At 48.5% G+C, this 15,939-nt stretch overlaps 1 protein-coding gene across 1 annotated transcript in view; it reads right to left on the bottom strand.

Annotated features, from left to right (window-relative positions):
- IGDCC4 (immunoglobulin superfamily DCC subclass member 4) overlaps positions 1-15,939 on the bottom strand; it is a gene marked incomplete at both ends in the record, with an annotated part of 82,393 nt that overhangs the window by 38,551 nt on the left and 27,903 nt on the right. Inside the window, 3 exons of the mRNA XM_080626542.1 lie at positions 1,881-2,014; positions 7,105-7,246; positions 14,498-14,827. Of these exons, the coding sequence (XP_080482668.1) occupies positions 1,881-2,014; positions 7,105-7,246; positions 14,498-14,827 (606 nt within the window). The remainder of the gene's footprint in view (positions 1-1,880; positions 2,015-7,104; positions 7,247-14,497; positions 14,828-15,939) is intronic.

The following is a 15,939-nucleotide window of genomic DNA, read 5'->3' on the forward strand; positions in this document are numbered from 1 at the left end:
ACTGAACACGGAGGGAAAGACTCCTCAAGCCAGGCCAAGAATCCAAAAACATGCCTCTGATGGTGAAGTGCTGAAACAAAACAGGATCAATACCATGCCAGTCACTCTTGGAGGAGTTTGCAGCCTGCCCAGGTCACTGCAGTTTCCCATCTGTCTCAGAGATACTTTTCCCCAATTATAAAAAGCCCCAGAGATTTAACAGGCATGTTTTTCATCACTATCTGCTCAATCTGGTAAAAAACTCAACCTCACATATTTGTTTTTGCAGCCAGCGGGTGGTGTGGTGCTGCAGAAGCGAGATTTGGGTGAGAACTCCAGGCAGAAATCTGTTCGGGCCGGCTGGTGCTCCAGAAGGAACGCTTCCCATTTAACCTCTTCCATTGCCTCCATTTGCAAAGCAGCTTAAACATTGCAGAGTTACAAGATACAATTATGCAGAACGAGTTATGATGCCAAGGACAGCACATTCACCTTTGTAGCTTGATCAATATTACTTATCAATTGCAAAGCAGACCCAACCAGGGAGCTGCCTCTGCACTGTGGAACTGCCCGTAGCAGGGCTCCCCTCGCCTTGTGCCTCATTAAGCACACAGAGGATCTGGCAGGGGCTGGCAATTAGATACAGGGTGTTCAACTGCCCACAAATTCTCTGCAGATTCCACACAGATTACCTCCATGACACAATCCATTGATCAGAGGTGTGTTCTCAGGCTCCACACTTAATTACACTCCCTGCTGATGGATGAACAGCAAAGCCATCTCTGTGAAAATACACTGGTAGCAGAATGCCAAGCAACACAATCCTAAACAAAGACAAAAGGGGCTGAGAAGGATTTCAGAGCTTTCAAGGTTAAAGCTGCCTACAGAATATACTGGGATCAGCACAAGAGACACACATGGCAGGGGAACATTGTCCTGAGAGAAGGGCCAGCTCAGCCAGACTCCCAGCCCTGGTGAGTTTGCCCACTTGCAGGACTGGGATTATAAAACCCTGGGAGGCAGCCAGGCGTGCTGGGAAGGATGCTGGAGTCTGGAGTCCCCAGTGCACTTAGGCTCTCAGCTATGTTCGCATGTCCAGACTTGCCCACTGCACTCTTGGTGTACAAACAAAAATGCACTCAAGAGACTGAGGCCCAGATCGGGAGGCAAAAGGCAGCTCACATCCAAAGCCTTGCTCCAATGGTCTGTGTCGGTAGAAGAAATCCCAGCTGAGGCTGTTCTCAAATACCACAACAAGCTCTCTGAAGCCTACCCAACATCTCAGCAAAGAGCCAGCAATATGGACACAGAATATAAGCTGGATGTCACTGTGCTTCACCTCCTCTGGAGCCTGCTAGGCAACCCAGGGTAGATACAGCCCTGCCAACTACTCCAGCCTCCAACTATTCCTCTTGCTAGCTCGGGCAAGCACCTTCCTCTTTCCCTGTCAGCCTTCACTTGTCCTGCCATCCAAGGCCACTAGAGATATGATCAAAACACGCCGCACTTCAAGATGCAAACAGGATGCTTGATCCCTTTCTAACAGCCCCAGAGCATAAAGGAGTTCAGGGCTGTTAAAATGCAATGGCTGTTAGAATCCACCTGCAAAAGAGAATTCTTGGGCACAAACAATCCCATGACTATTGTTGGCTGCTGAGTCCTGTGGCTTGGCAGAGCAGCCAGCTGTGAGTCCCAGTGGCAACACCTCCCACCCCAGCCTGCTCATCCCATCAGAATAAAGAGAAATCTTCAATAAAATGCCTTCTCTGCAAGTTTTAACTAGATGTGCAGAGCCACACCAGCAGGAGAGACTGTCACTGGTGTTTCAGCTCAGCTTGCCATCACACACAACAGTTATCTGGCAGATGTGCCTAGCCCAACATGCTCCTGCCTGCACTTACCTTTGAGAACACTGAGGACAGCAGCACTGCTGTAGCGTTTCCGGGCGGCATTGGTTGCCACGCAGTGGTAAGTCCCAGCATCACTCTCCTGCACATCCACAATTTGGAGGACACCATTTGGAAGAGTTATAAACCTGAGTGACCAAAAGGAAGAGTGTGAGACAGGCTATGCCTTACCTGAGCTATTCATCAACTCAAAGCCCCCTTATCCCTTCCTTTTACCCTGCAAATGTATCATGTGCAGGTCCTGGTACCCACAGAGAATGGGACCAAGACACCTTTGAGCAACCCAACTGGTGGCCCTTAAAAAGCAGCAGCAGGTACAGACCTATCTGTCACCATGGAGTCTTCACAACACTGGATCTGCTTTTGGGGAACCAGACTAACTCAGCTTGGCTGACACAAACTGTACAGTACAAAACAACTACATACACACATGCACATTTCTACATACAGATCTGTAGATGACTCCAAGTGTACAAGTGCCTCTGCACTCACTACAGCCAGTTTCATCACTTGCTTTTCACAAAGGTTTGGTAGCCAGAGAAAAAACACATTGCAAAGAAGTCTGAACATCATCTTTTTCCTGCTGTACCTCAAGTACATGAAGGGACCAACTGATATACAGCTGCATCTCCATAGCCCAAAGCAGCCAGGACACAGCCACCTGAAGCTGCATCATTCCTGGGTTGTGTGATTCCTTCTGCTCCTCCATGAGTTTCTGGCTTTCACAAGCTGACAACCTTAGAGCTATGCATTCAGCATCCCCCCTGTTTGCCCATAGGGTGCTACTGGGCAACACTTCCACAGAGCGAAATGGCTACATGGCTCTCAACGTGAACACAATTCCTTGCTGCATTATACTGAACAAAGCAGATGATTAGCAATTAGCATAAAAGTAGGAGCTGGCTGTCAGCATCTCCATTTTCTGCCTGGATTCCTAGATGGCAGCCTCTTTATTCTTGAATGCAAGGCGCAAAGCCTACGTGATCCTATTTAATTATATATGAGATCCATTTTTAATTGCACGCCTCTATAAACAGAGCTGCTGAGCTTTGACAGGCAGCTCTGGGTTATCAGTCTTCATTATGAAGAGGACATATTCAAAGGCAATTGTTAAGGGGAGGGATAGCAGCTATTCCACGGAAACAGCACAAAGACAAGCTATAACCACCAACACAAGTCCTTCCATCCACAGAGATGTCAGGAAGTGAACCTGGTAAGTAAAACTGTGGTTCTTTGCAGCTGGAGTGCCACAAGCAAGGGTCAAGGAGCCAGGAGGACCTTAAGATATCACTCACCCTGTATTCAAGCCATGGTCATCAACAGCACTCCTGCTCCTGCAAATATTTAGCCGCAGTCTCCCACAGTGGAAAACCCTCCCCTGCCCTAAGCTGTTTCAAACATCGCTGCTGCAGGTCTAGTGTCTATCCTGGGCCTCAGTTGCTGCAGTCGGAGCTCATCACTTCTTGATGAAGAAACAGAAGAGCTGACAGCGCTCCTTCAGTCACCACACTGGCCCAATCACAGTCTGATTCATGCACACAGACTTGCTGAAGCTTCCCATGTACCCAAGGGCAACTGCCCCACAACCCCAAAGCCATGCTGCTACTACAGTCTTTCTTCAGGCGTGAGCTTCAGAGGCCTCAGAGGAGGTGGCACACAGAAAGCCCTCATCAGGATGCCTCATCAGGACTCCGGAGAAAGACAACAAATATTTGCATCCTCTCAGCTCTGCGGAGGCAAAGCCTCCCACTGCGATAATATTTATTTTTGCTGTGCATCTGCTATTTGAGGCTGTAATTAATAGCAACACATTTCAAACACTAGGCAAGGCTTCTCCCAGCCACAAAAAGACACTCCAATTATGGATCACAGATTCACTGAGGCTGGGAAGGACCTCTGAGAAATGGCTGTGGTCTTCCCCCTCTCTGAGCAGGGCTGGTTAGACCAGGTTGCTCAGGACCATGTACATGGAGAGGCTCAGCCAATGCACCCTGTTTGCCTTCAGGGTGGAAATCAAGCCACTGTGGGGAGATTGGATCAACACCTAAGCTCAAGATGGTCCCTTTGGTAAGGCAGGCAGTAGAGAGATCCACTTAATGCAATATGTCCTGTTGGGAAAGCATGAGAGAAGTGAGAATTGTTCTTCCAGGGAAGTAAGGAGGGAAGAAAGGCAGGATTTCTCTATCCACAATCTTTCCCAGCTGTTCACAAAACTTCCAGCTCCTTTGGCTCCCAGAAGCCCTGAACTAGAAGCCTCTAGGCAGCCTGCAAGGGCATTCTGCTTCATCCCCAGGCTCTCTGCAGGGAAGCTAAGTTTGCCTGATGACTCAGAGGCAGGGGGCTAGAAATAGATGAGCTTTAAGGTCCCTTACAACCCAAATCATTCTGTGACTCTAGGATTCTATGATTATCAGGGCAGTGCTCAAGAACTGCAATCAAGCACTGCTGCTTTGTACCCAAACCCTGCAACCCTACAGCTCAGTGTGCTAGGCTGGGTGTGTAGCAGAGAATATTCCAGCATTAACAGCTCGATTCCCTCTCTTACCTTCTCACCCTTCCTTCCTCACAGCCTTGTGAAGGCACGCAAAATAAACTAAAGCACCAGTCCTCAGGAAACATTAAGAACCAGCAGCTTTGTTGCAACGTTTGCAAGGCCTTTTGCTCACAGCTCTAGAGCCTGCACATGAATGTGAGCCACATTAAGGCACTCCTGACACATGCCAGAAGTAAACTCTCCACACTGATAAACCCCTCCCTAAGCCAAAATGCGGAAAAGATGGTGTGATTGCAGACCGTGTGATCTGCAGGGTATGTGTTGATGCGCAGACCTCCAAAGACCTCCAGTTCCTAGCAAGTACTTGGCTCTAGAGAAAACAAACAGCAATTTGGAGCCTGGCGTGAAACCCAGCCAGCACCTACAACAGAGAAGAGATTACGCCAAGAGATGTAGCGCACACCCCAAAGCATCTGCAATCTAGAGAAATCCTGCAAGCCACCTCTCAGCAGCTGCTGCAGATCTAAAACCATGGTTTTAGAAGTGTTTCAGAGCCAGAACTGCAAAATCCTCCTGTGCCTTGCTCCCATGTGGAAGTCAGAACTTCAGCAGGGCAGGAAAGGTGTTCTGAAAACATCAATAAGCACTCTCTTACCCTTTGGGTTGTCTATTTTTCAAGCTTAGCCTTCAGCACCTTTGAGGTGGCACCATGCTAGAACCTGCACCCAAAGGCAAAGGCTGAAGACAGTGCCCAAAAGTAAGATCAACACAAAAACGGAAAAGAAAAAGAAGGAAGGAAAAGCCATGATTATTCTATCCCTCTTAAAAGAAATCATAAACACTGATGTAGTAGCATTATCTCAAGGGTTTTATCTACAGCCTCAGAGCCTGATTTTGTACATACACCTAACCATGCTATTCTGGAATACGAAATCATCATCCTGACGCCTACCTAGCCAAATGATTGCATTTTCACAGGCTCATCAGAAGTGTGCACAGGAGGGAGTCCACAGTAATCAGGCTGGCCCAAGAGCTGGTCCTCAGGCGTGATGCAGTAAGGATAACACAGAGCTCTGGTTGGCAGCCAACATTTCCTGGAATTCACTTAATTCCTTCGAAAGCCGGTTATATTAAATCCAACAACAACAACTAGACAACAACAAAAAAAGCAAATCCCTCTGAAAAAAGCATATTAGCTAAAACATGATTTAAAAAGCAAGATCTGCAGCCAGAGATTATGCTCTGGCTTTTACAAGGAAAACAATTTTCAGGCTGCCCGTGCTGAAGGCAATCTCCAAGCAAGTAATTTCACAACATCCATCGAGCTGTCTCATTAAAAAGCCATTGCCCTATTTATGGCACACTTCCCTCTGCAATCCCTTCCTTTCTGTTTTTCCTCTCCTTTTTTTATTAATTAATTTTCTTCTCATTACAAAGCAACAGCCTCCTATAAACCTTTAGATGCTCTGCTTCAGATTCCAGGATATAACCCTATAGAAACAGGCAGCGCTGCAGAATTATTCCTAAACTTCACCCCACTCTCTTTCCTTCCTCTTGGCTTAATGTCCCTGGGAGGGAATCAGCTCCTTCTGCAGATGAGAAAATGAGTTTTTAAGAACTAAAGGACAATGCAGTCACTGTTCCCCTGCAGGAGTGATGTCTACAAAGCAGCTAATAGCCCACTAATGGTTTATCAAATCATGCCTGTAACCAACGTTTATTAAGGAAAAGGTATCATGCTGCAGGTCTCTTTTCTCCTCAAAAAATTAAAATCAGGGTCTTTTACCAGATAACCTGGGAATAAAACAAATGGAAAGGCCTCCCAGGTTCCTGAGCACACACAGTGCTCTGAAAGAATCATTAACCCTGACAAAAACCTGTGCAGGAAAACAGTGAAGAAAACAACTGTCTCTACTACCACAGCCAAAATGAATCAAACCCCACATCACGGAGCCCGGCTGGGTGTGCCCAGTACCCCCAGTGCTGTATCCCCCCAGTCAGCTAGAGAAGTATTCCTCAAACCAGGCCTCAATCCCCCAAAGACTTTCACCTCACTTCACTGCACACAAAGGGACAAGCCAAAAGCACCATGCCATGGTCTGCTGTGCCCTGTTCCACACACACAGAAGCCTTCGCAGGGTGCAGGTTCTGTGCTGTAAGAACTGGCATCATTTCAAGTTTCTCTATTCACTTTTATGCTGCTGTCTGCCCTTCTGCAGACTCCTCTTGGTTTCCCTCCAATGCTCTGCATGGGGAGTAAATGTAAACTGAGCTGAAATTGTGCATCTTTGCATACAGACCTTCCAGGCCACTGCAGAACTGAGGCTCCACTCTCTATTATTTCAATTATCAGCCAATTTCATTTCCTTGAAACTATCTTTTCATAGAATCATAGAATAGTTAGGGTTGGAAAGGACCTTAAGATCATCTAGTTCCAGCACTTGTTCCATCATGGCAAAGGCTCCAGCACAAGAGATCAGTAACACAAAAGGGCTTGGTTATCTCTTTTTTTCCTCCTTTCTTTTTCTTTGTATCTTTTTTTGGGTGGGTTAGATGTTAAGTTAATTTTATCAAGGTGTTTCATGGACATGTTTGCATGAACACCTCCTCTTTCCGCACTGAATTATCAGGACAAAACCTGTTCTAGCGTCTCTCCATTCCACCTTGGTCAGGTTTTGTTTTGCCCTTTTTCAAGCTGACCCAGGAAAGCACTGAGGGAGTCACCTGGGTTCTGCTGGAACAGCTTCATGGTCCTTCTCCCATGTGATGACCGGGGGGGGCAGTCCTTCGATGCGACACTCAAACCGGGCCATGCCATTTTCTTCCACTGTCTGTGACTCCGGCTGTTGGAAAAAGCGTGATAATGCTGGGGAAAGAAGAAGGAAAAGGAAGTTAATACCCCAGTGTTTCTGCTGAGGAATGTAAGCTTGTGATGATGTGTGAGTTAAGAGAAAGGCTTCTCTCTCCTGAAGACAGCCTGCAATGTAACTCCTCACCTTCCTGTGCCCTACAGACCCTCAGCAGTCCTAACAACAGTAACTGAAAGGTTTCATTGTGCAAATTTGCTTCTTGCTTCATTTTCTCCTTTAAGGCAACTGTGAGAGAAAAGACAGGCAGTTTCAGCAGCTACCTTCCCAAATTGCTTCCTCTTCTGTTCACTTGCTCCATTAGGGAAGGACACGTAGAATGAGAAAAAGAAGAAGGGAAATGCCACAGCCTTGAGAGATCAGAGTTTCCTTTTGCCTTGTAGCATTCCTCTTAGCCACAGGAAATTGAAACAAGGCAAAAGGAAGAACAAAGCCAGATGTCAAGTTACTTATACTGGGGGCAGTTGTTTTGTGTAAGTAACAACTGCCCACAGGCTGGCAGTGCTGGAGACTAAGCGAAGAGACCATAAGGGCTATGATTCTTCTTCTCCACAGTGAACAGCTTTGCCTGCAAAAACCAACTTCATCCTACTCAAGCAGATGAGATGCAGCCAAGGGGATGCTGATACAGACACCTTGCTAAGAGGAGGATGGATTTCTCACGTGCCAGGGCCCAGCTCTCCAAAGCTCCCCCCACTTAAATGCCACTTTCTGTGCTAGAGAGGCTGATTTTGCTTCAGAGACAAAGCACGAAGGTTTGTGATTGCTTTTGGACTGCACCCCTCCCATCCTTCATACACAGCATCTCATCTTCCTCCCTTCCACACATACAGCAAACCCCAGCAGAGCAGGAGTCCTCCCCCTGGGGCTGCAGCATCTGTCCTATCACAGCATAACCTGAAGGCATCTCAGTCACAGTGGAGCTTTGAATATGCATGCAGGCTCCCGGATGAGGGCAGAAGGCTTGTATTCTTCTCCACCAGAAGAACTGGCTTCTGCTTCCCACAGTCTCTGCTACACTGCCGTTGCTGTTAAACGTGCTCTGACACACAAATTCAGCCAGCAATGCTACGAGACAGTGCCAGCAATCCTGATCGTGGCACAATAAACATCAATTCCAGCCAACAAACAGGCTTGACTGCAGGGCCAAGCCCAGCACTGTGCTTATAAGGACCCCGAGTGACCTTCTCGTCCTCCCACCACCGCTTCCCAAGCACATCCATCACTGCTTTGGATTTTATAGGACTCCAAAAGTGAAGCTTTCTTTGCACTGCACACACACACACACTGTACTGAAGTGTCAGCTTGAGCAAGTATGCACAGTTCTGAAAACTAAATGCTTTTTCATGACCCATTGTAACCTCGCCTGGCATTAGTGGTTTTCTTTAATTCAAACGGTTATCACATGTTTAAAACAACTCATTGCTCTCCGCAGCAGCTACAGATCGAATTCTCCCACCAGCTGTCCACCAAGTCTCATTTTTCAATTCAATTCAATCCAAACGGCAATGAAAAATGTTTTCCTGGAAAAATTCAGAAAAGTCATTAATATGGAAGGGCCCCAGCTCAGGCAACTGCTTCAGTACCTTCAAACAGAGGCTGCAGACCACTCTAACACAGAGTCATTTCTACAGATTACTAGATCTTTCAAGCTCATGTTAATAAAACTTGCTGAATCCAAGTGCTTAGAAGAGAATCCATCAAGTGCCAGCACACATCCAGGATAGCACCATCAAAACAACCTTCCCCTGGCAGCAGAGATCCTTAATGCTCTTTCCTGTTATTCTTTTCAGCCTACAAGTGTAAATGAGAATACTCTGGCAGGCTCTGAAGGGTCACGTACCCAGAAAGGTGACAACAGGAGGCAGAATCCTTCTAAAAAGATGAAATCCGTAGCATGTGTTTCCTCTGCTTCACGTCAGGTCACTTGTCTCTCTTCTGTTCATTATCAACTGGCATCACCTAAGCTGATACAACGAAGTCCCAAAGTTTACAGCACCCTTAGAGCAGTCTCCAGAGAGGGGAGAACCAAAGTAGCACATGGTGGACACAAACAGCAACCCCACCATCACCAATAGCAGCAAACGGGCTCCATAAATCCCAGTGGGCAGCTCCCCGCTCTCTTTTCTCTCCCTCAGAGCTCCATGCCTGGATATTCTGTACAGTTTGGTAGGAGGTGCAGGATGTTTAGAGAGCGAGGCTTAACTGGGCACCTTTTGGCATGAAGTGCAAAGGCATACTAAAAGGGGAGAGTGCCTCACTGGCTTCACCTCCATTCAGCCCTATCTGCCTGCTGGCTGGGCTCCAGAGTGGCTCTTCAAAAGCAAAGAGAAGAAATGCCCCCGTGACAGATCTGTCATTAGGATGTGAAGCAGCGTGATTGACCAGCGACTCCGATGAGAGAGCTCAGCATCCCTCTCCCTCCGAACAGAAGCAGCCAGGAATAGCCAGGCTTCCCCAGCAGAGCCAGCAAAGGCTGAGAGCTCAATGGGGGCTGAAGGCTTGACCCTGGCAATGCACAGCAAACTGTGGTTTGTCTGTTAGTGCCTTCTCGTGATAACACTTGGGGTGGGATTCAGAAGCTGCCCAAGCCCAGGCAGATGATGTCAGTTGCTCTTCCTTTATCCAACAACGCTGTAATCCTGTCATAGGCCGCCAGATTTTGTTCTCAGAAAGAAACATCAAAACATGGTAAGAATGGTGTAAAGGTTTCTTTGATAGAACTGAACAAGAACCCTGGATCTCAGCACCGGCAAGGTCAGGCAGAGACAGACTTGCTGGCCAGGCTCATCGGTGCTCCAAAAGCATCCTCTGCATCTGGCTGGGGCTGAGATCACAGCATGCTGTGATCCCCTGTGTTCTTCCTCTCTCAGCACCTGCAGCGTGACCCAATCTAGGCTCAGAGCTGAGCTGCAAACAGCAGAGGAAAGAAGAGAATCAGCCAGAGCAAGGCAAGCCTGTTGTGGAAGGAGAGGATGGGAAAGCAGGTCCTGCTACTCTGACCCACTGCACAGCCACGCGTGTGGGTCACAGTCAGCACGAGACAGGGTCCAACACGCTGCTCAGCCAGGGCCACAGGGATCCTTAGGAGGGGTTGTTCTCCTCCCACACACATATTCTGATGGAAGGGAAGAGTGCAGAAGTGCTGCAAAGCAAGAGGTTTTCATGTAAGGAAGCAGGGAAAGAAGATGCTTGAGGGCAAAAGGGAAACAAAGAAGACAGATACATACTCCACATGATTTTCAACTTCTCAGCTAGGGTTTAGCTTGCAAAGCCAATCCCAAGTCACAGAACACCTCCCAGCCCTGTTGCACTGATTATCCTGAACACCTTAATAGGCCACTCAGTAAAAATTACTCACTGCAGGTGAGAAGGTGAAGAGCATTACAGCAAATTGCCTTCAGCAACATGCCAAAGCCCCAGGCTCTATGCCTTCAGGAATGGAGCATGCAACTCCCTCCTCACTGACACGTTAAACCCAGCTGGACCCAAGCCGTGTGTGCCAAGGCTTCTAGTTGGGAGCCCACGGGTGGTGGCTGCAGCATGGTGGAACACATCACCCTCCCCCTCTCACAGCACACTGATCCATAGAGGAGGCCATGAGCTTGGAAAGGCTGCCAGCCAGCAACACTACACCCCAGGCAGAAAATGCAGTCTATGCAAGGAATTCAGCCTCCTGAAACGGGCTTGCTGCTCTCTCCCACAGCGCTTTGCCCCCAGACTCCGTGTGCTCATCCTCTTTGTACCTCTTGTAACTATTAGTAGGTTATTTCTAAGATGAGGGTAACATCAGCCCCACGAGGATCACATACACTGCTGGCACCATCCATGCCTGAACATCTCACCTCTGAACAGGTCATGGGGTTGAAGGGAAACACACAGAGAAAGTCATGGGAGCGATTTGCCACGGCCCCACAGGGCGGTGGAGGCAGAGCCAGAGCAGTGCTGGGTCTGCAGGGCCGTACGGCAGCACAGGACCAGTGCTGCCCAGCTAATCCATGCAGCACTTGCTTGTGCCTCTTCACAGATGCCAGTTCCCCACCTCCTCAAAACAGCATCTGTGGATGGTCCAGAGCCTTCATCTGCCAGAGGTTCTCCTGCCCAGCCTGGTTCTGCCTACAGTCACTGGCCCTCACTCACCTATGCCTCTAATCCACAAATTAGCACGAAATCCGTAAAACAAATCCAATCTGCCTTTCCTCAAACCCCAGACACACTGTTGGTCACAGAGAAGAGATGTTCTCCTTGTGGAGAGTGGATCACGAGAGCCCATGTGCACTGATTCCTGCTGTGGCCTGTCCCTGCAGGAGCAGAACACACCAAAGCTCTCCTGTACTCGTTGCCAGCAGCCACGCAAGGCAGCCCCGTTCCCTCCAGGCACAGCAAACGTCTTCATCTGACAGTCACAATTACTGTAATTTTCTAGAACCTCCCTCGCACAAAATGTTTAAGCTAAATTAACAGCTTTAACAAATCTTCACAAATGTAGTTATTAACAGGTAGAAAGCTACACCTTCCACAACTCAAATAACGCCCCTGGTATTTCCACGTGGGAGCACACAGGGCTCGGAGAAACACACAAACCTAATTCAGCAGCCTCAGCAGCTGCTCACTTAACAGCTCACACCGAGAGCCGGTACGGACTCGCTCCTCACGTGCCACAGTCACCACTGGCATGAGCTATGGATGGTGGACTACGGCACCTTCTTCTCCCCCCGCAACCAAGGGATCTTAATTGGTTGCTGGGGAATGCTGGATGAGAGCCACGTGTTTATCCAGCAAAACATGAAGCTGAAGACCTGCGTCATGGTGGAAGGGGAAGGATGGAAGTCATCAGTGCCACAGCCCACACACACCATGCAGCCCCCATCGCTCCAGCCTGTCTGCTCCAAACAGCTTCTCCCAGCATCCTTGCTCGCTGCTGCCTGGTGCATCCCCTGCCCCCACTGGGGAGCCAGCAGCCCATATAAAGAGGTGCTAGAGGTGCTCTGGGGGGTTGTAAGGGGGGAGAAGCAGACTCCCACAAGCCTGAAACACAGCAGATGACACTAACAGCACAGAAGCAGTGCTGAGAAAGGCAGGAAATATGTGAAACCCCCTGCATGCATCAGTAAACAAGACAGGGACTCAGCATGGCATGAGGAGAGGAATTTATCCCCACCACCACCTTTCCTTAAGAAAAGCAGGGCAGGACTTGTCCACATCCCCCAGCAGCGGCTTTAGCATCAACTGCAAAGGGAGGGGGCTGGGCCCTCAGCTGTCCTGCCGCAGCATCCTGGTGACACCAAGTATGTGGTGTCACCAAGTATAACTTGCTTATATGGGGCAAGTTACTCATGAATCAATCAAGGTATAAAAACACACAGGAGATGACTTGGTAGTCCAAATACCCAGCATTCCTACTTGTCCTTGCACAGAATGCCCCACATCCCTAAATGGGATCCGCAGCCCAGAGACGGAAACACACTGCAGGTCAGAAGCAGGAGCTGACGGCAAGGATAACATATCCCACCTGCTGAACAGGTTTTCTTCCATTGCCTCCAGTTCAGCAGCGCCCAGGGCAATCAGCACAAAGAGTGACTCCAGTAAACAGCTTTGGATACTGTATTCAGCAGCAGGAGGAAAAAAAACCCAGGTCTTTCCAATCCTCATTTGCAGCAGCTGAATGCTAATGCAGCAAGGGCTCCTGCCCAGCCCACAGAACAAATCAAAGTGAGATGCATTTCATTAATCAATTCCCTCGCTGCTCTCCATTCAGAAATGAGTCTGTTGTGTGAGGTGCATGCGTGTGCCACAGAAGCAGCACTTTCCCTGTGCTGATGGTAATAAAAGGAGACATATGGGTAGCACAAGGAGAAAGTTCACCTGAAATGGTGAATAGGGTACAAACTCTAACACAAGTCACCCCTAAAAGGGAATATATCCTAATTCAGGGTGGCTGGGACTGGTGATACAGCAGCCAAATAAATCCTCCTGGATTAATGACACTTTTTCTATTTCAGGTCTCCCATCTCCCTAGACATATCTGTGTTCAGGATCCCTGATTCCATCTTCACAGCCCTCAGGGGTCCCTTCAATTAATGAAATCCTGGAACCAGCTATTTATCTGGCACCACAAACCACTGAAAGGAGGGAACAGGAGGGATGGGTGACCAGCAATCTGTGGGTGCTGCATGTTAAACACGATCTGGCAAAAGCTTCATCTGTCATCAGGAGGGCTGGTTTCTACAGCAGAGTGCTCACAGACTGAAACACACACCTGGCCAAACATGGACCTGCCTGGGGTACCAGAGGCTAAACACATCACAGTGTAAAGTGTGTGTTAGGGCATCCACTCTGCATCTTCACCTGCCACAGCTCTGAGCAAGTACAAAAGCACTTCATCAACATTTCCATAAGTCACTCTACTAGACAGAAGTGTTACTGTATTTGCATGATTTACTAACCTCACTTGTTTGGTAGGTGAAGGAATCATGTATTGGCACTCTCACACTTAAAATAGCTCCAGGACCCATTCCTTGGTACAAAGGAATTTTACCCTTGAAGGCTGCACAGTTCAGATCTTGAAGTGTTGTTCTCAGAGATCAAAATGAAAAGAGCCTGAACAGCCCTTTCTTTCATCTCTTCCATTATAAAGAGATATTAACCTCACAAGACAGTCCTGACAGACTCTTTGTGATGTAGACAGCTGTCTGTCTCTCCTAGTTTCAACTCTCCCAGCCTCCACCCTGCTCTTCACCATCTGGAGCTTCCCTGGGAGTTCAGAGGTTGGCACCATGCTGACACAGGGTACATTCTGCCTGCTGGGAAACCCAGTGGCACCTACTGCATCCACCAAGCACAGGGGGAGCTACGGCTGCTTGGCTCTGCCCTGGCCTCAGCCCTCCCCGCTCAGCATCAATCTCCCCAAAACCCCTTCGCACCCCTCCCCAAACTGTGCTGACTGTTCACCAGGGAACCCAGAAGAGACCAAGGGTGACCTGCAGGCAGCTGAGCTGATGTGCACAGCTAAAGCCAGTCCTTCCAGCTGTCCCCACACAAGTAATGCGGGTGCATTCCTGCACACACCATCCAGAGGTACCTGAATGCAGAAAAAAGGCAAGGGGTGCTTTCTCCCAGCCACCTCCCCATCAACAAGCCCCTTAGCATCAGACAGTGCTCACTTTATCTCAGACTCCGTGGGAGGCAGATGGTCTATACAGATACCAGGAGGGGGAAAAAGAAAACCAACAAAAAACCCTAACACTTACTTGAAAATCTGACTGCAGCCGTTTGACTGGTGACAGCCCCGAGGGAGCTGTGAGACACACAGGAGTAATTACCCTCAACACCAGTTTTCTCAGGGTATTTACTGTCCTTCGCTGTACCCTGGGATGAGATGAAGAGTGATCCATTCGGAAGCATGTGCAGATGTTCCTGCTCCACTAATGGAAACCCATTCTTCTTCCATGTGATATTGATCACCTGCTCTGCAGGGGCCAGGTTACAGTCCAAAACCACAACTTGGTTCGGCTCCAGTATCACCTTTGCAGGACCAGCACTACAGCTCAGCTCCAGAGAATCCCCTTCCGACAGCCTCCCTGCAAAGACAAGACAGTGTTACAGTACAGGTCGCTTTCCTTGATTAATCACATCCCAGTTTACAGTTTTACAGTGAGGGAAGCATGGCTCTCCAGCAGTATGGATGGAGATAACTGATGAAATTCAGCCCTGCTAGGTGACCAGCACCTCCCATGACTTGTGGATTTCATTCTCCATCATACATCCCTAGGTGTGCACAAACCACACCATTTCTGCCAGCTCGCACCGAGCCCAGCAGCTGCCATTTCTGTCCACATTTGCTTCTTCCAGGCTGGACTGAAGCAGAGAAGAACAACTAGAAAAAGGTGAAATGATGGCAACAGCAAGAGCAAGCAAAGAAGGCCCCGATGTGCCACAGCTGCTTATGACAAGTGAGGGCTCCCCCTCAGCTGTCTGCATACCAGAGCCTCCTCCAAGGCTGATCAACACCCACCCAAGGCAACTCACTTAGTACCCCAATACCAATGATCACAACCTGGTTGCAGTAGTTCCTCCTGAGGGGAAGTAAGAGCTCAAGCCCAGCTGGAAATCCAGAAAGACAGCATCTCCCAATGTTCATGAACCGGGAAACTAATTTCAAACGAAAAACAAAATAATGGCTAAAACCACGACCTGCTACCTCTGAGTGTTTTATCCCAAATAAGTGAATCCAGAATAAGAACAGATGATGCATTTTCCCCACTAGAAAAGGATATTCCAGCTGCAAGCAGACAGTACCCACAACACGCCCCTAAGCAACTCGCCTGCTGCAGCGGGAGGCCAGAGCAGTGGCCAGCAGCAAGCTGAGCTGAACAGGTCTTGGTCTGGCTGATCTCCAAAGCCACGCACTCGAGGGGAGCTCCACCTCTGAAACAATGCTCAGCATTTCCTAACAGAATATTGCCATTAATAAAATGCATTTGCCGTTAAGAGTTCTCCAGAGACACTAAGTCAATGTTAGCTGGCAGCGCTGCTTCCACACACCAGCAATTTCAATCTCTGCTGTGCTCAAACCATCACCATCCACTCTTTTTATGGCTCTGCTCCAAATTATTTTGTCATTGCTCCAATCAGAAATGTTTCCTGCCTCTATAACAAGTTTATCAACACTGGATATGAACCACATGGCTCC

This window comes from Psittacula echo (assembly GCF_963264785.1).
Source record: "Psittacula echo genome assembly, chromosome: 10".
Lineage (NCBI taxonomy): Eukaryota > Metazoa > Chordata > Aves > Psittaciformes > Psittacidae > Psittacula > Psittacula echo.